Source organism: Apodemus sylvaticus, chromosome 8 (genome assembly GCF_947179515.1).
Source record: "Apodemus sylvaticus chromosome 8, mApoSyl1.1, whole genome shotgun sequence".
NCBI classification, from domain to species: Eukaryota; Metazoa; Chordata; class Mammalia; order Rodentia; family Muridae; genus Apodemus; species Apodemus sylvaticus.
This window is the reverse complement of record NC_067479.1, coordinates 92,028,053-92,055,802: the sequence shown is the minus strand read 5'-3', so window position 1 is coordinate 92,055,802 and position 27,750 is coordinate 92,028,053. Positions and strand designations below refer to the sequence as shown.

The 27,750-nt window shown below is 43.5% G+C and overlaps 1 protein-coding gene across 1 annotated transcript in view; it reads right to left on the bottom strand.

Moving 5' to 3' along the window:
- Nucleotides 1-6,803: 6,803 nt before the first annotated feature.
- Erc2 (ELKS/RAB6-interacting/CAST family member 2) overlaps nucleotides 6,804-27,750 on the bottom strand; it is an 841,184-nt gene continuing 820,237 nt past the window's right edge. Inside the window, 2 exon segments of the mRNA XM_052190312.1 lie at nucleotides 6,804-7,208; nucleotides 7,210-7,308. Of these exon segments, the coding sequence (XP_052046272.1) occupies nucleotides 6,804-7,208; nucleotides 7,210-7,308 (504 nt within the window).

The following is a 27,750-nucleotide window of genomic DNA, read 5'->3' as shown; positions in this document are numbered from 1 at the left end:
CAGGATTATGAGATGTTATCATGTTAGGGCACATGGCAACCATTTCCTCTGTAGAGCAATTTGTCTCAAGTCAACTGCTTGCTACTGTCCCTCCAGTGGTGGGCAGATACCTCAGTAGCTCCTTAGCAACTGAACAGGAAGATGCCCTTACTACTCCAAGCACACCTCTAACACTGTTTAGGGTACACACTTCATACTGGATGGATGGTATCTAGGAGTTACATTGTTCCTGTTGGCTCTGACCAGAACATAGGCCACATTCAGTTATAATGTTACGTACTTTCTCACAAAGAGAAAAAAAAATGCCACCCAGTAGAGACTCTGGAGCAGGCACCAGTTTGCAGGTCTTCTGCTGTTTAACTGAGCTGTGGTTTTCTTTGGAGGTCATAGTCTACTGCAAGGCAGCTTTGCCGTGAACTTTTCTCTTCACTATTTGCATTTAATGTCTGCCTTTCAGCCTTCCATTCTTGTTCTTATTTGGGGTTTATTAGATGCTTTTCAATAGATATATACCTTGAGCAGGGGATTCCATTCTTAGCAAGGGGATAATGAATCTTATCTCCTTCATAGAGGTGTGTAATATCTGAGTTCTTACCTATAGGACTGAGAGTACCCAGGGAAAAAGTTGAATTATGTATATGTGTATGTGTATGAGTGTGCATATGTGTGTTTGTTAGATTATGTAGCCCATGCTTGGCTTGAGCTTACAACCCCCCTGCCTAGCATTCTAAGCACCTTTGGTTACAGGTGTGTACCACAATGCTTGTGAATTTACTGTTATTCACGACACTTTTTCTGTTGGAGAAGAAGAAGAAGGAGGAGGAGGAGGAGGAGGAGGAGGAGAATGAGGAGGAGGAGGAGGACGAGGAGAAGGAGGACGAGGAGAAGGAGGACGAGGAGGAGGAGGAGGACGAGGAGGAGGAGGACGAGGAGGACGAGGATGAGGACGAGGACAAGAAGGAGAAGAGAAGGAGAAGGAGGAGAATGAGGAGGAGGAGAAGGAGAAGGAGGAGGAGGAGAAGAAGAGGAAGAAGAAGAAAGAAGAAGAAGAAAGAAGAAGAAGAAAGAAGAAGAAGAAAGAAGAAGAAGAAGAAGAAGAAGAAGAAGAAGAAGAAGAAGAAGAAGAAGAAGAAGAAGAAGAAGAAGAAGAAGAAGAAGAAGAAGAAGAAGAAACCCTAGCAGATGTGGTGTTTTAAAACTAGAAATTCTGACTCTACTTTGCACTCAGAAAGGGGTCTAGTCCTCTCATACTGGCTGTTTCTGTCACAGATACTCACATGATTTGAGTAGAGAGAGGACCAGAGGAGGTAGGAGGGTGTTTTTTTCTCAAAAGCAAAATCCCAGCCAAGCAATGAAGCTGTAGGTCAAAAGATTTTGCTCCTAAAACACTGGGAGTCAAAAAATAATCCTGTAGCTATTGTATCATCCACATTGCCACCAGAACATTTTAATGTAGAGAGTTAATCGTTTATCTTTGTACCTTGCACATGAAGTACATGTGTATGTCCGTGTGGATGGGCGTGAACATGTGAGGAGCATCTTCCTCTCTATCACTGTTTCATTTTTCTGAGGGAGGTTCTCTCACTGAATGCAGAGCTCATAGATGGCCGGAATTGTAGGGCAGTAAGACCTGAGATCCTGCTGTTTCTGCTTCCCAATGATGCTGTTAAGGTGAGTGCTGTAACACCCAGCTTTTTACCTGGTCTCTGGGGATCCAAACTCAGGTCTCCGTGCTTAGCTAGCTGTTTTCCTGGCCCCTAATTCAATGCTTTAAAAGTCTAACACAATGGGAGGACAAAAATGACCTTGGTGGCAAAAACTGACAAACACTGACCTAGCCAAAAAGGCAAAGCCAGTATCAACTGTGTTAAGTCATGTTGCAAGTATGGGCCCTCCTTGATAAGCTGCTCTAAAGATGGTTGTGTATCAGCTCTGTGGCCTTCCTCCCTTGAGTTCTCCAGGCTAAGCCCGGACAAGAGAGAGAAGCTAAACCCCAACCGAAAGAGACTTACATTTTACCCAGATAGTGACCTCCAAAGCATTCAAGGTCATAAAGAAAGGACAGTCTCAGTAATAGGAATTTAGGTGGCATGGCAGTTAAATTAGCATGGTGCCCTAGATGAAAACAGAAAAGAGAGATGAAGATCACACCAAGGGAATCTAAATAAAGTGTGCACTTCATGTAATATTATTGTAAGGAGTGACACGTGCATCACTAATTTATCATTTTAACAATTAAGAAAACCGCCTATCTGTGGGCATGGGGCCCTGTGTAAGCTCCGTGTAATGGGTTCTCTTACAAACTGGTCTCCTACAAATACAGCTTATGCAACACTAGACTTCTGTGAGAACCTCCTAAAAGCCAGAGACCAGGACAGGTTCTAGAAATGGTTTGTAGATAGGACTTTAATATTCCCCTGGGTATAATTTGGAAACCTTCCAAATCAGAACAAGAGGGCCCCTAGGTTAGGGCTCAGGAACTCCTGTGGGACACTGTCAGTTTCCTTTTCTGATAGAGATTTGACTTGAAGTTCCATGCTCCCCAGGTTGAGCAGGGGCTCTTGCTAGCACTGCTTTCAAGCCTGGGGAACCCTGAACAATATGTATCAGCTCTGAGGAGTTTTAATGGAATCATAATAGCACCTGCCTTATGGAATTGTGGTAAGGGTAAATTCACAGAGGCATAGCATTTAGCACGATGTGACACTAAATAGTAAGTACTCTGTCAGTACTGTACCTGGTCATGTCTGCAGCCCTACTTCTGTCAGTAAGGTGAAATGTGGATCAGGACAGTACTTACCTCACAGAGCTATGGCCAGGGTGGGTCAGAGTAGATTCCCAGTTTCACAGACCTGATCCTAGCAAATCCTTAGTATGGTTTAACTTCCTATTTACTGCCTATGTTTACTATCATCAGTAGGACTACGTTTCTGGATCCACTGTTGTCTCTGGTCCTCTGGAAGAGCAGTTCACAGATGGTAGAGGCAATCATGGGAAACTTTAAGGCTCAACATTAAACATTAGTATCAAGTGTTTCCAAGTCTAGAGGCCCCCAGGAGTTGGAGATTCCCTGTGTCTTTCTCACCCAGGTGGACTAGATTCATTGGTTAAGATGTAGGATAAGCAGTCCTGAATAAGTGCTGGTTGCTTCAGTAAGTGTATGATGCAAGAAATTCTTTTCTGATAGAAGTTATCTTTCTACAAAGACAATAAAATACAAAGAATAAACAGCCTCCCAAAGAACCTGACTATCAAACCCATCAACCCAAAGTGTGGAGGCCAAAGGCATTTCCCTTGTCAACTGGAGGAAGACCTTGGTCCCCTTTTCTCCTTCCCAAACAACCTCTCAGCGACACACATTCCTGTCTTGGATGGCTATAAGTTTACCACATCTTGCTAGATCAATCATTTGTGATCCAGCCTCAGTTTCTGCATCTGGTAAAAACACAGCGTTTTCTAGCAACCACTCAATGATTTCACTTTTGGCCAGAACTGGACTTTTCATTGTGATGATGTAATTCAAAGCTTTAAAAGAAATACAACTTGGTTCTGCAGGCTTAAAATGGAGATATAGCAACAAGCCATGGTTGTGAAGGGGACTGGTCTGTCTATGGTCCAACTCAAGCTGCAAAGGGCACTGTGTCTGCACATGGGTAACTACGTTCATCCAAATGGTGGCAGTGCTGGTCATTTTTTTTCTTCCTACTGTTTCCATCTCTCTTTCCTAGAATGGAATTCATGGTTTTCCATTAGGAACGTCCTTCCTACAGGCAATGAAGCTGTCCACCACATGGGATCACCCTCTCAGCTCCCACAAAAAGGAAAGATTCAAGATCTAAACAGAGCTGAAGTGTCTTCCCCTCTTGGGGACATCTGTAGATACTGAAAAGGTAAAGGTCTCTTCTCTTGAAACCCCAAATACTCAGAGACATCTCTGTACCACGGGGGAGAATTCAGGAGATACTAAAGCCACCAGCATAATAAGGGATATAAAGGAGGAAAGGGGATGAAAGGGAGGTGGAAGAGGAAGAGGAGGGGGAGGAACAAGAGGAAGAAGAGGAGGAAGAAGAATAAGAGGAAAGACAGGGAAAATGGAGGGTGTAGGTAAAAATACAGGAACGGGAGAGGGAATGAGAAGGAGACGGCCCTTGACATAACTTCCTGAACTGAACCTCTATGACCAGCTGTCCATCTTGGCCTTTCCAGTTAAGGAGGTCAATGGCTTTCCTTCTTCCCTCCCCACTCTCTTTTTCTTCTGTTGGCCTGTATGTTCTTCAAATGGTAGCCAGTCCCCCTGGCACCCCCAGCACCCCCAGCACCCCCAGCACCCCATACACACCAAGAGTTAGAAAGAGTTATATGGCATATTTGTGAAAGATAAGATGAATTCACTTCGGAAAGAAACAAGGTTTATTTGATGAATATAAATAAGACAATCGGCACAAAGTACTCCTCATACACACAATAACAAAGTTATGAGCTGTACATACCTTGCACATGGTTAATTCTACTAGACACGAGGTTACAGTGACTGGCTGATACATGCCCGTTGGTAGTTTCGAGGGTTCCTTAATTTTATTTTATTTTTTTAATTTTTTCATATCGATGTCCATAATCACATGGATCAATATCACAACCCACATGCCACTCACTTGAAGAAAAATTACAAGAAGCACTATCAAACAAGGGTCTCGGGGAATTAGATACACGGACCCTTGGCAGCATTCAAACGGCGCTCTACACAAAGACGGAGCAGCTAGAGCTTATGCCAATACACTTGAGGGCTCATCAGAAACACTGCTTAAAAAATAAAACTCACTTCCAAATGAAAGTTGACACGCTGTGAACGTGCATACTTAATACACAAAAATCATTAAATACAAAATTGAGACTGTATATAGAAATCAAATAGGGTATAAATACAAGCTTGCTTTCGTACAAGGTAGGACTTACACCAGCTTCTCCTAAATGTTAGCCCAAACTCTTTTGTTGTTGTTGTTGTTTAATTTCAACTACACTATTATTAGAAGGGAACCTGCTAAAGTTTTCACAAAGGAAATATCTTTTGAATAACACAGTGTTGGTTGTAAACCCAGACACTATTTTCAATGCCTGGAAAGGGATATTTTTGTTGTGACTTCCAAATATCAGAGAATATTACACAAAATGGGAAAGGATACTGTCTTACTATTTGATTTTGCAGGGACTAAATGAAATGTTTGCATGAAAGTAAGATCGATAATACTTTTGACCAACGAAAGTGGGGCAAAAAAACGACCCCCAAACATCAGCTGTGTCAAAATTGGCACGAATGCAGATATAGCTAACTACACAGAGTTGATCCCTTTGTTGCTACTTCAAGGACCCTGCTTACCATCCTGGTTCTTCTATTTCCAATTTCAAGTATTTAGTTGCAGAGTTCAGGCCTGGACCTGGTGATCAGAGGCTGTGGGGTCTTCTCTGACTGCATCCAAACCACACCTAGGGACTAGTCTGTGGCAACTCTCTGCCAAAATGTACTAAATAAACTTGCAAAGAACTCTGCTCCCTTCTGCAACAAAGACCTAGATCCTTTTGATAGTTAAAGGACAAACTTTTTTAAACATGAATGTATTTAGATCATTTATATAACACATAAGCTTTACACAGGTCACTATTTACTGACAAGAATGAAGCCCAAAGCAGGAAACAGGCTTGAATATATTACCCCGGGTGCACCAGGAATAAATGGTACAGCCCAGGGACAGTTTCCTTTCCCCAGCAAATAAGGGGTTTGTCTTTTAAATATCTCTATGGCTCATGAGAGAGGTCCAGAGTTAATTGCACCAACATTTTGGAAAGTAATAATGATTAGAGTCAATGCAAGATTTCAGCAACTTCTGCTTAGAACCCTTTCCACAGCAGCAAAGAAAGACAATGGTATTTATTAAGGCCACTCATGCTTAAATTCATTGTTTGTCCTTTAGGAATGCAGGTGGGTGGGAGGGTTTCTCCCATCGACAAGAAAATGGGTCAGGACAAGAGCTGCACATTCGCCAGGCTCAGTTGTGTGTGTTTACAAAGTTGTAAGGACTAATACTTTTTAATCTTCAGAGGAAGCAGTAGGAGTTGAGTTCTCCTTAGTACCTTGTCACTGTATGCAAAAGACCTTGGAGTGCGGTCTCTTTCCCTGGCATGTGCTTTAAGATAAGGACTCTGTATCCACACAGGTTGTATAATGCTATTTACAGACACACAGCTTTTGTGATTGTTCTTCATTCATCAATGTTTTCATGTTGGATGCCAAAAATGCTTTGGAATCCATGTTGAAGACATTTTCTTAAAAACCAAACAAAAAAGAGAGAGAAATGACCCTTCATTTACAGAAGACCCAAGCCCCCCACTGCTTGCACAGCATTTGGATCTCGGAACACGAATGCACCTCAGCTTCCCATGGAGCCCTGCATGTTAGGAGAAAGAGAGGAACCTGAGGCCTGGCCATGTCCCAGCGAGGGCCTCCAGGAGCATGGGGAATAGACACGCAGGTGCCTCAGGCTCTTGTCTTTCTCTGGTACATGAGCAGGACAAAAAAAAAAAATTATGAATGACCAATTTAGATGTGCCATGCACTGTCAGAGACACACACCATGTTCTCATAAGGCGATTTCTTGGCAAGTTATTAGTGGTTTAAAAAAATTGATTTCATTTCCAACCTGGCCCAGAGGTAACTACTGATAAAACCATTCAATATGGTTCCTTGACCGACAGATTAAAGAAATGGAGGAGGGTAAAGGCTCTCGATTTTTGGTCTTTTGGTTTCTTTGTCAAACACTCCATGCGCCATGGTAGTCAAACGCCAGCAGCAGCACTCGCTCACAGCAAGCTGAGATTGTCTGATAATCTAATGTGTTAGGACCACTTAGGCTGACCAGCAGGACCATGGGAGACAGAGCTAGCTGTCGGACGGACGCGGAAGCCGCACTCTGAATCTCGTGCAGTGCCCCTGTATCCAAGAGGCAAAGCAACAGGAATAACTCGCTACACAGCTTTCCGCAGAGAAGCTCACTTGGTAAAGGTCCGAATCCTTGATAGAAAATGAAGGAGTTGTTTTTCTTCTTCTTCGTACTCTGTCTTTCTCTTACACCCAAATCTGGGCAATCAAGGAGGACAGAATTGAGCGGGAAAGTAAAGGCGAAAATTCAATTCCCCTTCCTTTCGGACCTGCTGCCACGGTGGCCGCTGGTGGGCAACGAGGAGAACCAGGCTGCAATAGATTATCAGGATATTGCTGCAGTGCTGAGCTATCCTTTTAGCCAACCCTTCTGACAACTGCAACGAGAAAGCACATGAGTTAACAGGGAAAGACACTGGTGGTGATATCTGCTATCCCCGGGCAGAGGCTCCCCTGCCTCTCCCCACCCCCCACCCCTGCCAAGGCCACTCTCATTGGTTGGGGTCACGGTTTCCACAATGATTATGGTTTCGCTTTTTTAACTCCACTCAGAGATTAGAATTCGAAAGGCAGTCCATGTGCCAAAAGCTTTAACAGTCACTTATAAACATGTGACAGCAACAATTTCGAAGAACTGCAAAGCACGCTCTGACTGTTAGAACTGGCAGCTCCATTCATATGCATACAAGCAAAGGAACCCAAAAATCTGGGCTCAAACAGACTCTCAAGCACAAGCACTCCAAGTGTCATTATTCACAACAGCCCAAAGTGTCTGTCAACAAATGAGTGGCTAAGCAAAATGTGGTGGCATATATCATATGGCTACCGAAACTGCAGCTGTGACTGTCTTCACTGTGCTCAACTGTGTCACTACCATTCAGAGGCGCTTGGAATGCTGGGTGTTTCCAGTGTATAGACAGAGTGTGGCTATCGGGAGACTGTGGCAGGGAAGGGAGAGTGCAAATGTGTACCACACACACACACACACACACACACACACACATACACACACATGTATCCACACTTTTTGTTTCATTTTTACTTTTTGAGACAGGTTCTTGCATTATGGCCTGGGCTGACTTTGAATTCATGATTCCCCGATCTGCCTGCCTCAGCTTCCCAAGTGTTGGGACTGCGAGCATGTCCCTCCATGGCTCGTACTATACATCACTTTTTTTTTTTAAGTATCTCAAGTAGAAATGATTTAATTTAAGGAATCAAATCACATACCTGCAAAACCACCAGAGAAAACAGAGGAACAAATGTTAGGAGAACCAAGTCTAATTTGGAGGCACACTGTTGTCGAGAGCTAGGTGCCACTTGCCAGCCAGAATTTAGACAGCAGGTGTTGGAGAGGGTGTGGAGAAAGAGGAACACTCCTCCACTGCTGGTGGGGTTGCAAATTGGTACAACCACTCTGGAAAGCAGTCTGGCGGTTCCTCCGAAAACTGGGCACCTCACTTCCAGAAGATCCTGCTATACCACTCCTGGGCATATACCCAGAAGACTCCCCACCATGTAATAAGGATACATGTTCTACTATGTTCATAGCAGCCCTATTTATAATTGCCAGATGCTGGAAAGAACCCAGGTATCCCTCAACAGAAGAGTGGATGCAAAAAATGTGGTATATCTACACAATGGAGTACTATTCAGCCATTAGAAACAATGAATTCATGAAATTCTTAGGCAAATGGATGGAGCTAGAGAATATCATACTAAGTGAGGTAACCCAGACTCAAAAGGTGAATCATGGTATGCACTCACTAATAAGTGGATATTAACCTAGAAAACTGGAATACCCAAAACATAATCCACACATCAAATGAGGTACAAGAAGAAAGGAGGAGTGGCCCCTGGTTCTGGAAAGACTCAGTGAAACAGTATTCAGCAAAACCAGAACGGGGAAGTGGGAAGGGGTGGATGGGAGGACAGGGGAAGAGAAGGGGGCTTACGGGACTTTCGGGGAGTGGGGGGGCTAGAAAAGGGGAAATCATTTGAAATGTAAATAAATTATATCGAATAAAAAAAAAAGGATCTACATCACTTTTTTATATCTACCCTTGCATGTCTGATTTGGCAGCTGTTGCACAGGTCTGCACAAGTCCCACCTGCTAATGAGAAAGTCAAAGATCTCTTGATCTGCTCAGATAAGCATCCATTTTGGAGCATCAATGGAACGTACGGCTTGGATGAACGCAGCTATTACATACTTTGAGCAGTCTGTTGTAATTCTGGTTAAGAAACTTGAATAAGGGCACACACACACACACACACACACACACACACACACAAATGATTTTTGCAGAGCCAGAAATTTAGGGAGTTTCTAGGGCAGATCATATTACTCACTCGGGCACATAAAATCTCTGCAAACTTTGTATGAAAATTGTAAGTCTGAGCACGCTTTCTGTTTCATGAGTGCTGCATAGCTCTCATTCTTTCGTGTGCTAAGCATTCCTTAATCATCCCTTTAAAGGACTGACCAATGTATTAAAAGGCCATATAATGAAAAGAGAAAGGGAAACCTGAGGTAGTTTTAAAATGCACAGGTTGTTTTCTTTACAGATGGGGAACTAAGGGAATAATAATTATGGTTGATGTCCAATGTCCTTGATACTTTTCCAAGATAAAGTAGCAGAGAACAATTGTTTATTCAGTTGTGAGATAGGTTTCCAGCTGGGTACCAGGTCACAGAGCAGAACACAGGTCTTGCAATCACAGTGTTCTACTTGGGGAAAGGTAATAATTATTTACAGATAATTAAATTAAGTTTTAATGACTTAATTAATACTAATTTGTTATTTATAAATTCTGTAATATAAATGTAGAACATGTCAATTATTTATTATGATAATAATTAAACCATCCCTGATGGTTTAAATACTGATTTTAAAATGCCAAAAGTGATGGAGACAGCAGAAAGAACAAGTTGCATACCTCTTAATGCATTTGGTGAGGACCATCTCAGAGTCTTTATGCCAACTACATCTCCCGCTGCATCCGGGAGGCCCTGCAATGCTGCATGATTTTTTTTTTCCCATTGAAAAGACAACAGAGATAACTAAGTCCCATGGATACAGTCAGAGAACTGTCTTTAACAGTCTAGCATGTAAGTCTAGCTTGCAAATAAAATGATTATTTTTTTTTAAATGTTGCTACCCTTCAACAAAATAACCCATTCACCAAGAGGCTTGGATGAGTCTACAGGAAACAAACCAAACCCAACCCAACCCAACTTGACACGACATTGCCAGCAGTTACAAAAGAGATCACCACTCCTTCAGGCACAAGTGAGAGTGTACTTTTAAAACATTCAAACTGTGGCACCCAGCCTTCCAACAACAGCAACCAGCACCACTACCTGCTCTGAGGCTATTCCCAACTTTTGGCTGATTCTCCCTCACATGGCAGCTGGCCCTAACCTCTCCAGTAATCTCTTGCCAGAGCCAGCTCTGTGCTCTGGGGCAGCTGACAGCTCTACTATCATGGTGATTGACACTCCAGTGCACAGCTATTTCTATTGGGCTAACCTTGTCCATAGCTCTTTGCCATCCTGCTGCACTTGGCAAGATGGAGGACCTGTGGACTCTTGGCCAGCCTGGCAAGGTCTCCTCTAGGCTCCATCTGCCCTGGTGCTCTGTCTTTCAGTCTTTCCACGCTGTCCCCTTTGGCATCACTGCGTTGCTCTTCTCCTGATTGTCCATATACGCGTAGATCATTTCTCCAGAGGACTGAACTCTCTTTATTCTTCATTCTCAGCTTCGATGGTGTGCAAGCCAGGAAGTTTCCTGTATGCTCCCCTTATTGTAAATTGTCTAGACTTGCCCTGCCCAATATATGGTAGCGGCTGGCCTCATGTGGCCACTGAACGCTCAAAACATGTCTAATTCAAATTGAGACATGCTTAAAGTGTGAAATGCATACCAGATTTTGAAGGTTTAATATGGAAAATAAAAGAATGTACACTACTATCTCAGGAACAATTTTAGATACTGACTTCATGCCCAAATACTTTGGATGTACTGATGCCAATAAAATCCCTACCCCAAACTCTACCTGCTTCTTATCACTTCAAACTTGTGACTGCTAGGAAGCTCAGCGTTATAGACACTGCTAGCCGTTTTACCTCCATGGAACACCTATATCCCAGATAATAAGTTTGATGAAGGCAAAAGCAGGCTGTTCTTCCTCACTCTGCATCCTCTGAGCCTTGTGCAGTGCCTGCAACAGGGCGATTTCCCCTTTCATTCCACAGATACTAAAGATTACAGTAAGTAGAGTCCTAAGATTTCCTCCCTACCCAGACTCTCCCGAAACAAGCCTTTCCATCCTAACCCCTGGGTTTTGGAGTGGACTACGGTAGACCATGATTACATTAATCCAATTAGGGTTATTAAACAGTTTTAAACTGATATTCAGGAAGTTTGCCCAAACAAACGTAGCTTCAGGACAGGAGCCCTTTATTAACAGATATCTTTCTCCTGTCATCCTTACAAAAGAGAAATTCACATGTGAAAGACCTGGGGCCTCACCGAGCAAGAGAGAAGATAGCCACAGGCCTGAGGAATGACCACTTTCTTTAAGAGTTGTTCTCGACCTGCCTGATGATGTGACACTTTACTACATTTCCTCCTCATGCTCCCCAGCAATAAAATTATTTCATTGCTACTTCATAACTATAATTTTGTAGTTGTTATGAATTATAATGTAAATATCTGATATGCAGGATCTCTGATTATGTGCCCGCCGGAAAAAGGGTCTCTCAACTCCTAAAAGGGGTCGTGACCCACAGGTTGAGAACTGATGCCCTAGGCAATCCGCCGGCTGGCATTGCAAAGCTGTTAAGAACCTCAGTCCTAGGCCCACAAGCGAGTGAAGTCTGCAGTCAAGCCAGAGCCTGGAACCCACTGCTCCCCTTCGATTCCTCTAAGGGCTGCTTTGCCTTGTGCTGTATGAAAGCTATACAGACAGCAGAAGAGACCTTCTGGACTTCCGTTGGGGAGCTCATTAGCATACCAAAGCGCTTGCTGGTAACCAGACTCTCTCAACAACACAAATACCTGTTACAGAGTCCACGCTGGAGATCCGGGCTCCTCGCCACGCCCCCTACTCAGAGTTCTCCAGCTTGGAGCTTCCCTCCCCCAGCACTCACGCTACAGAACCCTGCTATTTCAGCCACATGCTGTTTTTTTCTCTGTCTCTTCTCTGTCTCTCACTCTTTCCTCTCCCCTCCTCCTCTCTCCTTATCTGCCCCACCCCAGCGTCCACCCACCCACCATGGCCCAGTCCATTACGCTGGTCATATTTAGCCTACTTCTTTCTGTGCTCCAGACTCTTCTACCTTACACTTCTGTCTGTACTGTGACGTCATATCTACAATACAAACCTTCCCCTCAGCCATACCTCGGGGTGATCCCGTCCTCACTTTCTCTTTGGACCTCCTGCAGAATTGTGCGGGCAATGTGCCTGGCACTGGTGACAAAGCCCGTGTGTTCACTGAACCTGTACTCTCATGGGGAGACAGACATATGCAGACATACAAACTGACACATGAGGGAGGTTTTCAATCTTTGTGCATCTATGGTCAGGAAGCGTACATTTTATGCATTGATTTTGGACAACCAGGAAGCAGATATCTCTGATTGTGGATGGGGGAAGATGCCTAAAATTTCTGGTGGAAGAGAAAAAAAAAGGCAGATCAACATCTTATTTATACAATTTGACCTCATTTTTGCACTCAGGCATAAGTAAACATTTGCAAGTGTATGCACAGCAGAATTACTATCAATACTATTGATGATGATATCATAGGAAGTATTTAAATTTTTTCTCTATTAGAATTTTCTTTTGCATTTTTTGGACATTTTTTAATAGAAGAATGTGGAACTGGTATCATAGTAGAATGTAAAGCTAGTTCCTTCTTGAAAAGAAAATCCCTGTTTGGTGTCACAGCAGCCTTTGGCTTGACTCTAGGTAGGGTGCAGAAGAGAAACAGGACAGTCGGGTGCAGCAGGGATATTCTGGCCCAGGACAGATACCCCCAGGACTGCCAGCTATAAATGTGCCTTCAGACTGTTTTTCTTTGGAATAAAGACACCTGCCTGGTTATGGCTTTCTTCTCCTGCCCTCTCCGTAGTGATTTGCAGAAACAGGCTGGGAGAAAGGGGTCTTTGGTAAACACAGAGGGGTTAAAGGGGAAACTGTTTAATAACAGTAGTAAAATGCAGGCTATTTTTGACATCTGGGTTAATGTCCACTCCATTCCATGTGTGTCCCAAATGTGTGCAGTGTGCCCCAGGAACAAAAACAGACACCCATTCACAACAGGCACGGATGCCCTAACGGTTTACACATGGTGCCCACATAAAAGGCCAGCAGCCCCTGATAGACTAATTAACCATGGCGGAGGAGAAGGTTCCTTCAGGGCCCTGGGCATCCTACAGAATAACTCCTCTGAGTGACTGTGTACAGGAAAACCCAACACAGCAGTAGTTTCTTCACATATATATGTGTATATATATATATATATATATATATATATATATATATATATATATATATATATATATATATATATAAAACTACATCTGTGTTATGACTTAACATCTTTTAAAATGGGACGGAATGGGTTTCTCATTTTCTTCATGAAGATTTATTTATTATTGTTGTGATCAAAGTGGCAACAAATTATGTTAAATCATTTAATTTTCTTGATAGGAGCAAACCACCTTGAAGCCATAACTCAAAAATATGAGTGGAAAGCAACATTTTACCTTGAGAGTGGCCTCCTACAGCTCCACAGGGCAATAAAATGTAACACTTCAGAGCCTGAAGGGCTGTAAGGGTGGGGGCAGGGCCAGCTTGCCAGCCCCGGTTTGAAGCTGTTAGGATGACAGAGCTGCAGGAGGCAGCAGCAGAGGGATTCTGCATTTCATCTCTGCCCTCCTCCCGCTGGGTGTGACTCACCCATATTTTAAAAGAAGGGATTCGGACTGCTAGGCAACCTACACCTGGAAATGGCCGCATACAGGGCTGTGTCTCCTTAGGATTTAGTTTTGTAATTATTATCGTGGTCAGGAGTATTGATGGCTCATGTCCCTGAGCAGGCTGCCTGTCTCAGCATCTCTGAATTATCTCAAGCGAGTCTGAGGGCACCACACGACCACTTGCTTGACTAACAGCCCCTCCCTGCAAGAAAACTGAGCTGAGGGGAACTGAGTGTTTGGGTCAAATTCCCTCCTTTGAACCTATATCTTTTCGACTCTTCAGTATTTTTTTTCTTCCTGGGCCAAAATTTCTAAAGCCTGGGTCTTTGTCTCTTATTCTTCCAGCTTATGTAATCTCTCTCTAACATTGGAAGCATTTATCAAATTATCTTTCCATGGTAAACAACCTCTAAATACATCTATAGCTATGAATATATGCATATATTCTACTTCAGGAAGTTTTTTTTTAATACTTTAATGGGACCAACTCTTCTCTCTTACACATGTTGATAAATGCCTGGCCATTGCAACACGAGGCCTTATCCCTCAAATCAGATGGACAACACCATGCCACATCGTAGCCATGCCTTGGGCCTGAGATCCTGAGATCCTGAGATCCAGCAATGGCCTTCTCTCAGGAGGCAGCACCTGATATGGCCATGCTGGGTGCAATATTTCACTGGCCACCAGCAAGTTCTGATGCCACCACAGTTTACAGTTGGGGTCAGAGTATTGTGGACTGAGCTACCTCTGTCACAGAAAGCAGGGACAGAGAGAGAAGGAAAACACCAAAGTCCCCTCTTCAGTACCAGTGGGAGGTGCTCCATCTAATCTTTAACACACTGGTTGAATAGTAATGAGCTCTGTTGTCATTTTGTTTCCTTACAAAAACAGGGGCTTAGTCTGCCCACATTTGAAAGACTGTAGTCCAGGTCTCCTCAGTCTCAAAATTATGGACCTCTGTGGCTGACCAGTTCTTTGCTAATGGGGCACTGCCCTCAATGTAGGATGGGTGGCTTGCAGCCTCCCTGGCCTCTCACAGTTAGACACCAATAGCACATCCACACTCCAGTCATGGCAGTGCAAAGACTGCAGATATTACTAAAATATCCTAAGGAAAAGCACAGTGAGCCCCAGGTAAGAATCCTTGATAGTGGTTGACTGTGGATTTTTAAACCTAGAAATATTTTGGTGAGGACATATGTGCATACATGCATTTACCAACCCACCACAGAAGATATGAAAAATTTTTGCAGAAATAAAGATGTATTTCTACGCTGCTTCATGTTATTTAACATACAGCTGCCTGGGCTTAAAAGTCCCTGGAAGTAGGTAAAACCCAAGGACCCAACATAATGAAAACATACAGCAATCTGACATGAAATAGACAGGCTGCTGTGCAGAGATAGCAAGGCACCTCAGACACTTGCTGAGTTAAGTGAAAAGGTAAAATCTAGTTTAAATTTATAGCATTCCTCCAGTGTCCCTCTAGGAGTTTGGCATTTTGCCAGGGTTCCTTGTTAAAAATTTGTTAAACGTGTTTGGCATTAACGCAAACACAAAGTGGTCATTTGTTACAAATTCTATTGGAATGCATTCATTTAAGGCAATGAAGTAGTTACTAGAAAAGAAAAAAAAGTTCATTAAGTACATTTCAAAAATACAATGATGTATGCAGTGTGTAACTGTGGCGCCCCTGTGGCTATATAAATCGCCGACAGAATAACCACACATTGTGTTCAGTTTGAAACTGGAATCTTTTAAACATAACAGATAGAACAAAACCTCGTTTTGTTTGTTGTCAAAACTGATGGGAGCCTTTCTTTTCTGAACTAGTTTAAATAACCCAGAGTTTGGCATGGATTTTCTAACATCTCCAATCAGGAAAACACACAGGTCAAAACAATGCTTTGGGAGTCTTTGAGGGGTGCTGCCAATGACATTGGAGATGAGGGGCTGATTCAGCAAACAGAACTCCTGTGCTCTGGAGAGAAGGGAACTGTCCCTGGGAATCCTGGAGAAGTCTATTTGGGTGGGGTCATACTTCCGCACCCTCCTAGTTGCAGGAAGCTATTAAGTTACCCATGGAGGGGAAACCGTAAGCTTTCATCACCGAGTATGGAATCCTATGTGCAAATACCCTAAGCCTGTGTACAGAACTACCATCTTCCTGCCCCACCCGGCCTATTCATAACTAAGGCATTACCGCTGAGCAACAGTTTGTGGCTGGCCAAGAACAGTCCCAAACTTGAGTTTCAGGAGAAGAAGGCTATGACCTGTGGCCTTGTGACAGGGCTTGCTGAGGATGTTAACATGGAGCGTCTTTTCAGAACCCACTGAAGCTTACTTGTGGGTCTTAACTAAAATTGAGTTAAAAACTTAGACTTGGTAACCTTAAGAAAGTCTGACTCAACTGCTCTTGTTTCTGAATAATAGAACCAGAACTGTAGAGTGCCCCAACACCAGGATCCCAGATCTAATATGATACTGACATAAGCCTACATACACAGAGCTCCCAGGCCTCTCTGGTTTGGCTTTTTTCTCTCTGAGCTTGGTGTAACCTGGGCTGCCCTCAAAGAAGATAGAGGCAGGATCTCCTGGTCCCTAGCTCTTAAAGCGTTCTCCCAGTTCAAGTGTGAATTGAGAGGAAACCTAGAACTCTGTGTGTGACCCGGATGAGTCTGTTTTTCCATTTACAAGTGCCAAGTAGGACCAAGAGACAAGACTGAGCAGAGGGTGTGTATCTCCAAAAGAGATAAGAATATAAGATTCAAAATGGACCAAATGAAATACAAGAATACTGCAAAGCCCACTTTCATTTTGTGTGTTTCAAAGTTCATGCCATTTGGGAAGTACCTTTTAAAGAACACACACACACACACACACACACACACATACACAAATAATAGAAGGTTTCAAACTTGACAAAAAATATATGGCCATACCATACAGAGACGCCATTAGAGCCCCTCTTAGAGTCTCGGAAAGGTCTGTGTACTCAGCAGGCTCTGAAATGGAAGACTCGACTCGCTATAAATTCTCCATAAAGACCCCATGGTAAATCCTCTCTCTCCAGTAGAGGCTTGTTCTTGAGACAGAGTTTTTCAAAGACAGATGAGAATAAAGTAAGATGTGTTTTAACCCCCTTACAAGAATTCTGTTAGGATGAGCTTGTCATGGGTACAGAAGGGAAACCTTTCCCTAAACTTGACAGAAAGATGGTTGTCATGTTCAGCAAGGAAGTAGGAGGGCTGGAGAAGCATTTTGGAGAATTTAAAATATGAAAGAACAGTCTGATAGCTTAGGTTTACTGACCAGAAGCGGTTCAAATGACAAGTGTTCCAGCAGGATCCTCAAGAGCTACTCCTCCTGGCAATTAGTTTCTGGGATTTGAAAGGGTCCTTCCCACCTTGCTGAGGTGGAATGCCATTTACTCTTGGGCTAGTGACTAATTAGGGGTCTCGTTTGAAGATCAAGGTTTTGCTATCCCTGCTTCCTAATAACATGGTTTGCCTGTCGGCCACCTGGGTCCAGACAAGACCTCCTTATCCCCCTCCCCAAACTACCAAGCACTGCCTCAGGCCAGAACAAGTGTGGGCAGGAAACCACAGATCCAGCCTTTTTGAGCAATTTAACCTCTTCATCACCAACATCCTGCAATCCTGTACTTACTTGATTGAGCTATCCTGAGATGAAGTCTGAGCTTGCTTCTAAGACAGATTTAAAGGCTTTGCTTCAATGCAAAGGAAACCCTTGAAGGTGCAAACTCTGTAGCATGCTTCCTCACTGAAGGAAAAGAGTAGGGGGGAGAATTCCACTTTTCCAGACGAGCGGGGACTCAAGAGGTTCTCTGCGTTTGCTTGGAGTTGGGTCATTTCTGGAAGGTACGTTAGAAGTGACTAGCTAAAGCAAGAGATACCGGGAACTAAAGCTGCATGTCACACATCTCGCCAGGACCCAGTGGCTATATAGTCCGAGTCTGGGAGAGCTGCTACCATCTTAACATAGGGCAGGGGAGAGGCCAACACAGCAGGACAAGTTAGCTGCAAAGCATGAAGCTCTAACAACTTGGGCAGAGCACAAACAGCCCTGAGGTTGGTTTTTTGGCTGTTGACACACTCTGGTCTGGGTAGGTTGTGGTCAGTAAGCCCATTAGTGTTCCAATGTGGCAACAGCGAATGCAGCAAGTTCAATCTGGTTCTGTTTAATTTCTAAATGCCCGTGCATGTGGCCAGTGATGGCCAGCTGAAGGCAGGCAACCTCACCACTGTGAACACAGCCATCACTGTCATCGGTGTGAAATTCATCTTAAAAACGATTCACTTTTGGCAGATAGAACCTTCACATTTGATTAATTGGACTTTGATTTCAATTCACTGAAGATTGCTTTGTTTTCTAAGCACCAAGAGTTTCCTCCAACAAAAGGAGGTAGCCTTCCCTGGGGGAGGAGAAGCTCTTTGGTAAGTGGGAAAGAAAAGAGAAATAAATACAGGCCAGTAACAAGCCAGGGGTTCGGGCTTTAAAGGTATTCTCTAAGCACTAATAATCTTCACCTTCAGCAATTACAGGGACAGGACAAATGCTATCTCCATCTGTTGTTCAGAGTTAAAAGTAAAACATATTCTGGAATGAGCTACAAAAGCAAACTCAATCTGGATTCTATATTGTCTATTAGCTGTGTTTATAAAAAGCACAAAACTTAACCCATGGCCTTTTCCCTTTCTTCCCTATTCTCCACTTCTCTTCCCTCCTTTTTGCCTGTGGGAGTCCTCCCTTTCCCATATGTGGGAGTCATCCCATTTCTCTATCCATTTACTGAGCCATGCTAGAACAGCTCCAACGTCATGCAATCTGCATTTAGAGGCATGTAAGCCACTATTTTAAGCAAATCATCATAGGGAACATGTGATTATGTAGTTAAAGTCATGCTAAGCATCAAGATTGAGAAAGAGCCACTCATTTAACCTGATTTCTAACAGCCCTTATACTCTGAAGAGATCAATAGCCTATTATTTGTCTACTACCCACTCCCAATGCAAAAAAAGCACTGTTAACGGGTGCTAGGGTGCTGTGAGCTTTGTTCCCAGCCATGGCAAGCCCTCCCCCCCAGGCACAAAGTAGCACCCCCAGTCTCTGAACTATTCTGCAAGGAAGGTGGGAAGAGTTTTCAAGGAGAAAGTAAGTCTTTGGTCCTTCCATGTGTGTACTGGACACACATGAATCCTGTTTTCATATGGTGTTGACCTACAAGTACTACAAATTTCTCTGTTTCCAGGGTTTTTGCCTGGATGCTGCTTTCAGGCAGATTTCAATCAGGAAGTAGTCTTAGTGTCGAAGGTCACCTAGAACATCCTTTAAAAGACTGCTGTAGGGGATGAAGGCATAGGTCTCTGCCTTTCCCTACAGGATTCTGCATTATGGTTTTCTGACTTCACGGTATCCTGGATGATTAATCACTTTTAGATATGAAAAAAATGAACATGTCTGAAGCGCTCTTCCAAACTGTCAAATGTTTTACCTTAGATCCTGTGTCTCCCTTTCCCAGAGAGTCCGAAGCAATACATTTTCTTTTGGAAAGTCAACTCTTGAAATCCCATACAGAAGCCCCAAGCAATATATCTTAACATCTTAATTTCATTTAGGAGGAATGCAAGGATTGATCGTTTATCATCCCAGGATTGAATGAACTATCTGGAGCATTCCAATCTACTGCTTCCACACAATTGATGGGATATCCACATGTCTTCTGGCTGCATGGGGGCTTTGGGGTCCAAGTTATCTTTGAAGGGGTAGGATGCTAAAAAGATTACCAAGGGAGGGTCTGCCTTTAAAGATGATGCATAGCTCCAAAGCTTGACTTGTTCCATTCTAGAACCTCGCTCAGCTATGACCAGGATGTTTGCTGCTGGGTTATTCCTTCTTTCACCCCTTATGCAGAATCCTGTGATCCTCCCATTATCCCTTCATAGACAACCTAAAAATGCTTAGGGAAAGCAACAAGAAACCCACTGGTAATTCATAGGATCTCTCATCCATTATGTGCCTGTTTAATGTATAGCTACTTTGTCCAAAACAGAATGGCGCCTGCCTGGGACACCATGTTGAGGCCACTGGCATTATAGCTGCCATTCAGTTCCCACAGGATGTATCACCACAATATCTTTACGTTCATAGGCAGAATTGGCCAACATGCTATAGAATAATGCTTTGGAGGCAGGCATCTGTGGTGTCCCCAATCTTGTTTGACAGGCATGGATAAAAGCAACAAATAATCACCTCAAGTCTAGGAGCTCCACAGCAGTGTTCCAGGCATAGCCACTATGTGATTCCCATAGGCAACAACATTGCATGAAATGCACAAAGAAACTGGCGGTTCCAGACATCTCTGAAAATCCTTACATGCACAGGCTTACTTCACTGCTCAGTGGGCCACTAAGAAGGAAAGTAACGGTGCCCCACCACACACAGAAAATTGAGGAGTACGATGAAGGCAGAGGCTATTGCATAGGACTCTAAGGCTAGTCACACTCTCGTAGTGCCAAAAAGTAGGCATGCTTTCTGGTTTGAATTTACATTTAAGTCCCGTGACAAAGTCTGACCTTGGAGGTCTGCACAAGAATCGAAGGGACCCAGGGCTGCAGCCTTCCATCTCTCTTCTCTACTCCAGGTCAGGAATCTAAGTGAACCCTAGAATTGTCCTGGGACTTCAAGGCTCCAAGCATAAGGGGGGGCACATTAACAATGGACCTCTGAGATGGGCTTTCTCTCTATCATTACATGGCTTCCTGCTATCACAAATGTTTGAAACTTAGATGTGGAGGTTCTCTGAGAGGGAATTTGTACACAGCTTTTGTCGTTGGTCACTTTGAAGAGCAAAGAGGAGGAAACTGTACATTCATGATGTAGGAGCTAGCTAGAAGGTTCCCTTATTAACTTCTAATACCCTGGTGGGGTATTAGACTTATTCTTCTAAGACAGGCTCAGAATCCAGGATGGAAATCATCCAGAGACTAAGGGGATAAAGTCTAGCAGAGTGGTTGTCTGAGACCAGCAATTCTTAAGAGTAACCTTTTAGCACTTGTTGTCCAGTGCAGCTGGATGCTGAAGTCCTCCAAAGCCAGCCCTGAGAGTGGACAGTATTTCCACCCCAACAAATGCATTAATCCTCTGCTTGGGCACCAGTCAGTGAACAGGAGGGTCCATGGGGCCTTTGCACACAGTTCCTCTGGTGTTGAGCACTGTGGCTCTGGCCCTTTCCCTGGCCACTCTCTGAGTATCCATAGAGGTCATCTTCAGTGCCATTTCTTCAAAGCCCTTCGTTCAGTGTGGTTCCTGGTCTCTGCCAAACCATTTCCTAGCCCTTTCTTCCCAATGTCTGCTCAGTAACTCCTGGTTGACAGGGGAGAAAGACACCATACATCTGTTATTGTTTGGCTGATGCCTGCCTGCCCAAGGTGGCCTTCCTGGAGACAGGCTGGGTGTTTGACACTCACTGTAGTGCTTCTAATGAACCTACAAAGCAAGGACTATGGAGAGAGTTGAGTCCATTAGTGGTTACAGCTGTTTGATGATTGCTTACCATGTCCTGGGTAGACTTAATGCTGAGTGCCAAGGCTTTCAATATTCTGACCTGGAGAGTTTGCCATTGCTCTGGTCCTTAATTGTGACATTGTGACACAGGGTCCAACTGTGTCTGTGAACCTCCTGTTATCTCGTCCCCTTTCTGGTTTGGTGAGATGATAGACAAGTGGATCCTTCTAGCATCACTAATATTGTTCATGTGACAGTCTCTAGAGTCAACATGAAGGCTCCAAAGCATGAAGCCTTGGAGCACACCTGTGGGGGATTAACTGTGATGGCAAGTCATACTCTTAATGTGGTGAGTTCATTCTGTGGGCTAGAATCCAGGATTGCATAGAAATAAAGAGGGAGCCAAGCACCAGAATTCAGTGCTCACTGCTTCCTGACTCTGATGCAGTGTGGCCAGCTGCCTCCCACTTCCACCTTAACCACCATGATGGACTTGTGTATTCTTCAAACTGTAAGCCAATACAACCTTTCTTCCCTTTCTGTGCTTATAGTAAGGCATTTTGTCATAGCAACGGAACAAGTAACTAATATACCTGCCTATATATAGCCACCTGCTGACTATACAAGCCCAATTAGCAGCAATCCTTATAACCTTTGCCTCTGTACTAACCATATGCATCAGTTTAATCAGAATATAGAGAGCATCAGCCTGGGGTATTCATACTTAGGATGTCTATGGGCTGGGTAGATATACATGGATATCATGAACCTTGTCACCTTCATGAAAGTGTGTACAGGATGGATGGGGCAGGAAGGGTGGGGCAGAGGAAGTACAAGCTTCCTTCTAACAGTAAATGATGTGCCTCCCAGCAGACAACTCTGTTGGCAGCTTTCTGCTTTCTCTTGGGTTCTTTCTGTTGGCACGGGCCACTTTACTTCACAAAGTGTGTGTGGGGGGGAGGGAGGGCACATGGCTTCAGCTGTTAGGTAAGTTTTCAAGGATATTTCTGTGCCAGCCACAAGAAGGATGCCTCAGGAAGAAATATGAAGTTAATTATACATAGACATTTAAGCCACAAGAAGGAGCAGTTGTCCTAAGTTTTTGGAAGGTGGCCTCCAGTTTTAGTTGTAAACTAGAATAAGCTCACTGATTCACTTGGCAAAGGTGCCGCCAAAATGATATATTTTATATTACTTCACAGCTTGTTTTGGCTAAACACTGTGAAAAAGAGAGTGGGGGATTACAGCTTTTAATTCTTCGGTGGGTAAGGCATTCCATCATGCAAAAGAATCGTACCACACACGCGTCAAAACACAAGGTCTTAGGTGAGGTGGCCCACTTTCTCAGTCTTTAAGAAAGAAAGGGAGCTGACAACTCAGAAGGAGGCCATGAGCCATATCTCTCGCTTTTCAGTGTGGCCTGTGGTAGACATGCCTGATAGGAAATAAGACTTCTCTAGCAACTGCCTTACTGACGCCCACCCCCCCACACACCTCAATTCCAGCTAAGCCCTATCACCTGGACCATCTCTGAACAGTGTTTCCAGGAGTATGTCACTGGTTGAGCTGGGTGGTAGGGAACTTTAGCAGAGAAGCAGAAAAGTCCCCAGTGTCCACAAGATGAGGAAGACAGCTAGGGGTACTGTTGCTATTTTTGCTTTCTTCTTTCAAAAATGACCTGCCCCTCTTCCCTTTCCATTTAAATACAAGTGATTATTTAATACAAAGGGTTTTTTTTTCCAGCCATGAAGCCATGAAGCCATGAAGCTAGGGAGTCAGTAATATTCTAATATTCTATGTTTGCAGAAATTGGGGTCAAAGAGGAATATACAAGAAATATTGCATGAAATATGAGCTAACTGAGTGGGTGGGCACAGAGATGAGTGCCAGAGAAATGGGGTGCTATAGCCAGTGAGCTGAAAAAGACTCTGGGCGAACACCTATGCTGAAATGAAAGAGTTAATGAGCTGGAGCCCTGAGGAAAGGAAAGAAAGGCCTGAAGCATGATAGAGTAAAGGCAGGACCAGAGATAGCTAGCAGGGGTCTTCTCACTGATGTGGTAGACAAGAAGAAGCAACCAAAGCAAGTCCCCATAAGGCTTTTTGGATGTATTATGGATGTGGATACTTCCTTTAGGATGGAGAAATAACACTGAAAAGCAGGGAAATGTACGGTTTAGGAAGGACTACCCAGGTCATATGGAGATTGAATTAAAGAGCTAGGAGCTCTCTCAAAGAGACAAACAACACACTTCAAGTCTTTTCAGAATATTCTAGTGTCTCAGCATGCCCTCCTTTGAGTGGTGGTGGTAGACAATCAATCGCTTCTTGTTTTCTGCTGACTTTCTCATTCACTGGTTCCTTCATCCACTTGATTATCTAATTCAATAAGCATTGATCTTTGCTTACCATGAATCTATGCATGTGACATTATTTAAAAATAAAGATGCATAGACAGAGGTCATTCCATATAGTCATGCTGGATTAGGACAACTGGATTAGGACAATCTTAAGCAACTGGGGTAGATAAGAAGGGAGAGGGAATATGAACTGAGAGACACAGGATTCCTGCCACACCAGACGGTGAATCAACTGGAATGAGGCACCTACAAGGCAGGGAACACTATAAACAGTGGCAGGAAGAGTCTTCCTCGGGAACCTTTAAAGAGCTTGCACCTCAATATTGGACTCTGGTCCCCACAGATGCATTGAGAAAATGTATTTTGGCATTTTGTGTGCAGGTTAGATTTTGTTAACCTGACACAAATCTAGATATACCTGGGAAGAGGGAATCAGATTGGCCTCTGAGCATGTCTAAGGGGCATTCTCTTGATTGGTAATTTGTGTGAAGGCCTAGCCCACTGTGAGCTGGACAGGTAGGCCAGGGCTATAGAAGAATGGCAACTGAGCAAACCAGGAGATTAAGCTAGTAAGCAGCGTCCCCTCCTTCAGTTCCTACCTTAGATTCTCTAGATGATCAACTTGTAAGACACATAACCCTTTCCTCCCCAAGTTGCTTTTGGTCATGGTATTTATCTCAGCAACAGGAAAGTGAAGTAGGATGAGTGTGTGAAACCATGTGGCCTGTAGTATGCTGTTACGGCAGTTATAGGTGTTGGTATCTGGACCTCCGAGACCTGTGACATCACATATACATGACCTATACGTCTGTTGCCAAGGCAACAGTCACCATATTCCCAGAATCCATTGGGCTCACTTTGTGTGTGTGTGTGTGTGTGTGTGTGTGTGTGTGTAAGAGAAGCACCTCCCCCTCTCTCTCTCTTCCCTTCTTCTCTTTCCACTGCCACCTTTACTCTTTCCCTTCTCAATAAACTTCATGTGGAACTCTTTGGCCTGGTGTGGTCTTTCTGGAGCCACAGCTGCCCATTGACCCCAACAATAGGGAATCTCCATGGAAATCTATGGGGTCTTGCTACTCTGCCCTCAACAAGACTGAAACTTCAAGGTGCTTAAATACTGGTATTGCTGGAGTCCCTGTGGCTAAGGGTCATCTAAGAGTCAAGAGGCATCTCCCCTTGTTCTATACTCCAGTTACCCAGTTACACAGCATGTGCTCAGAGGCCTGGGTCAGAGCTCTCTCAAAAGTAGCCATCTGTGAGAGAATTTGCACCCAAAGTCAATATTTGTTACAGGCAGCTGTTGTGTTTGCAATATGAAAGCTCCAACAGGTTCGTCTTAAGATATCAGCCCGTGTGGTCTCTAAACCATGACGTACACTTGTCCCTAGGAAACCCCTGAAGATAAGCCAACAGGACAGTATCCCACACAGTGGATTCTAGCAAGCAGCAATTCATGAAGCTTGAGGGGACAGCCCAGGACACAGTCTTCAAGGAAGCTGGGCACACAATCGAGGTACTTGTACTGCTGTGGGGTGCAGTTGGAGCCTCCCTGGCCTCCCTTGGTGCTGATCAGCTGTTCCCAGCTGGAAACAGTAAGGTCATCCTCTTCCCAGGGACACTAGCTGACACAGCTGAAGTACTTGGGCCAGCAAGAGCACACATGTCACTATATCTCTCAGGAGGAAGAGATTTTGGTCACCATGTTTCTGTCCTGAATGTGGTGTGGCCAGGCAGTACAGTTCTGGCTTATTGCATGAAACTAAATGTCTTTGGGTGGTTTAACACAATGGAGGGTGAGCTTTGTCTGGGCCTTGCTGATGGTTAGCTGTATAACCTTGAATCAAACATAGAAACATCTTGTGTGAGACAAACAGAAAAATCAAGTTAACACACAGGACTTGAAAGCAGTAGCAGACACTGAACATGTTAGTGACTTTCATAGATAGTTTGCGATTAAGAGAACATTAAAAAAATACAAGCCTATAATTTGTTTGTTTCTATCATGAAGTCATGTGCCACTATCTCAGAACAAAACTGCCAATTTGCCAACTCTAGACTTGGGAATTGGGGAAGAAAAGGGAAAGAGAGGTAGATAAATTCTCCTAGGAACCCTGGACACCAACCCGTTTGTTTCCTTGATCTTTATTGGTCATTGTGACAATACTGTGTCACTTCCAATTCAGATGAGGGAATCTGATGTTGAAAGCCATGGAGGGATGCAATAATTAGAAAAAGAATAAGACTCAGCTAGGGATCTCCCCTTGACCTCACTACAGAATACCCTTCCCTAAGTGTCTTCAGAACAGATTCAATTGCAAATGATTTTCAGCCACTGGGGAAAATCTAGAGCATCACTTTCTAGTGGGCTTTGGAAAGCCTTTCTTTGACCTCCATCCCTAAACTTTCCAAAATCTAGAAGGCACATAAGGCACAGCCAGAAGCATCTGACTCACTCCCTGTAAATTATTTTGCTGAGCCTCAGTTTCCTTATCTGTCAAATGGAGATGATAGCTCGACCGCCCACAGACTTCCTGAGGCTTGAGGGTAATATGTACATGAAAGGGTCCTGTCAGCAGTTGGGATATTAGAAAGGATGCTGCACAAAATTATGGTAGATTGGATTAAAAAAATAAAAATAATAAAAATAAAGAACCAGAAGGAAGTGGCCCAAGATAAAAATGCATTAATATTAACCAACAGGTTTCTTCAGAACAACAAAGCAACGAAACAATAATTTTAGAGAAACAAAACCCTGCCTAGGAGAAGTCTGCCAGAGGAAAGGAAATGAAGGCACAAGCAAGTGGCCCTTGGCTTACCTATTTGAAAAACACAAGATGAAACAGATTCTTTGTAAACCAATATTTGTAAAAGCCCCACTGGGCTTTTTGCCTGCACAGACTGCCTATTATCTTGGCAAAGGATGAAAACAAGTGAATTCTTATTTAAAACAAGCATGAAGCGAAGTCAGGTGAATTTCCTGGCATGGCTCTGAGCTACCATTCTCTGAGCCCTACTGTGTGCTAAGCACAGCAGTGCTAGGCACTGGACACCCATAGTTCATGTGACAAAAGAAACAAAAATACTTCTTATAGGAGGGTGCATAAAATTTAGTTATTCACATAGTCATCATTCATTCATTATCATTTGCCCCACAGATGTTTGCTGAGTGTATCAACATGCACAGACTTGGTACTATATAGTATAGTATATAATATAGTATATAGTATATAGTATATAGTATATAGTATATAGTATATAGTATATAGTATAGTATAGTATATAGTATAGTATATAGTATATAGTATATAGTATAGTATATAGTATAGTATATAGTATAGTATAGTATAGTATACTATAGTATAGTATAGTATAGTATAGTATAAGTATGGTTCCTTCCTTGTAGCCATGTAGGGTTCTCAGCCTCAGCACTTCTGATATGGAGGAGAGATGAGAGTTCTTTGTTTGATAATTCACTATAAGTTTTTACAATTTGTGTGTGTGTGTGTATGTGTGTGTGTGTGTGTGTGTGTAGGGGGAGTGTATGGCCCACCAGCTAGTGTGAAGTTTAGTGTAACTGTAGATCTTCTCCTTCCATGGTGTCCTAGAGATTGAACTTTGGTTCCCTGGCTTAATAGTAAACCACCTTATCTGCTGAGCCAACTCACTGGTTCTGCTTTATAAATCTTTGTATAGAAAGGGACCATTCTGTGAATGGCAGGGTATTTAACAATGCCCCCAGCTTCTAACCACATAGATATCACCCTGCTGTAATTACCAAAAATGTCTCCAGATCTTATTACATGTCCCTGGTGGTTGTAGTGGGGATGAGACAGAGCCCGCTGAGAACTGCTGCTTTAGGTTAAGAGATGAGAGAAGTATGAATCTTGGGGAGGATGTATCCAAGGCTGCATTTGCAGTAAGGGAGTCATACGCATAGAGCA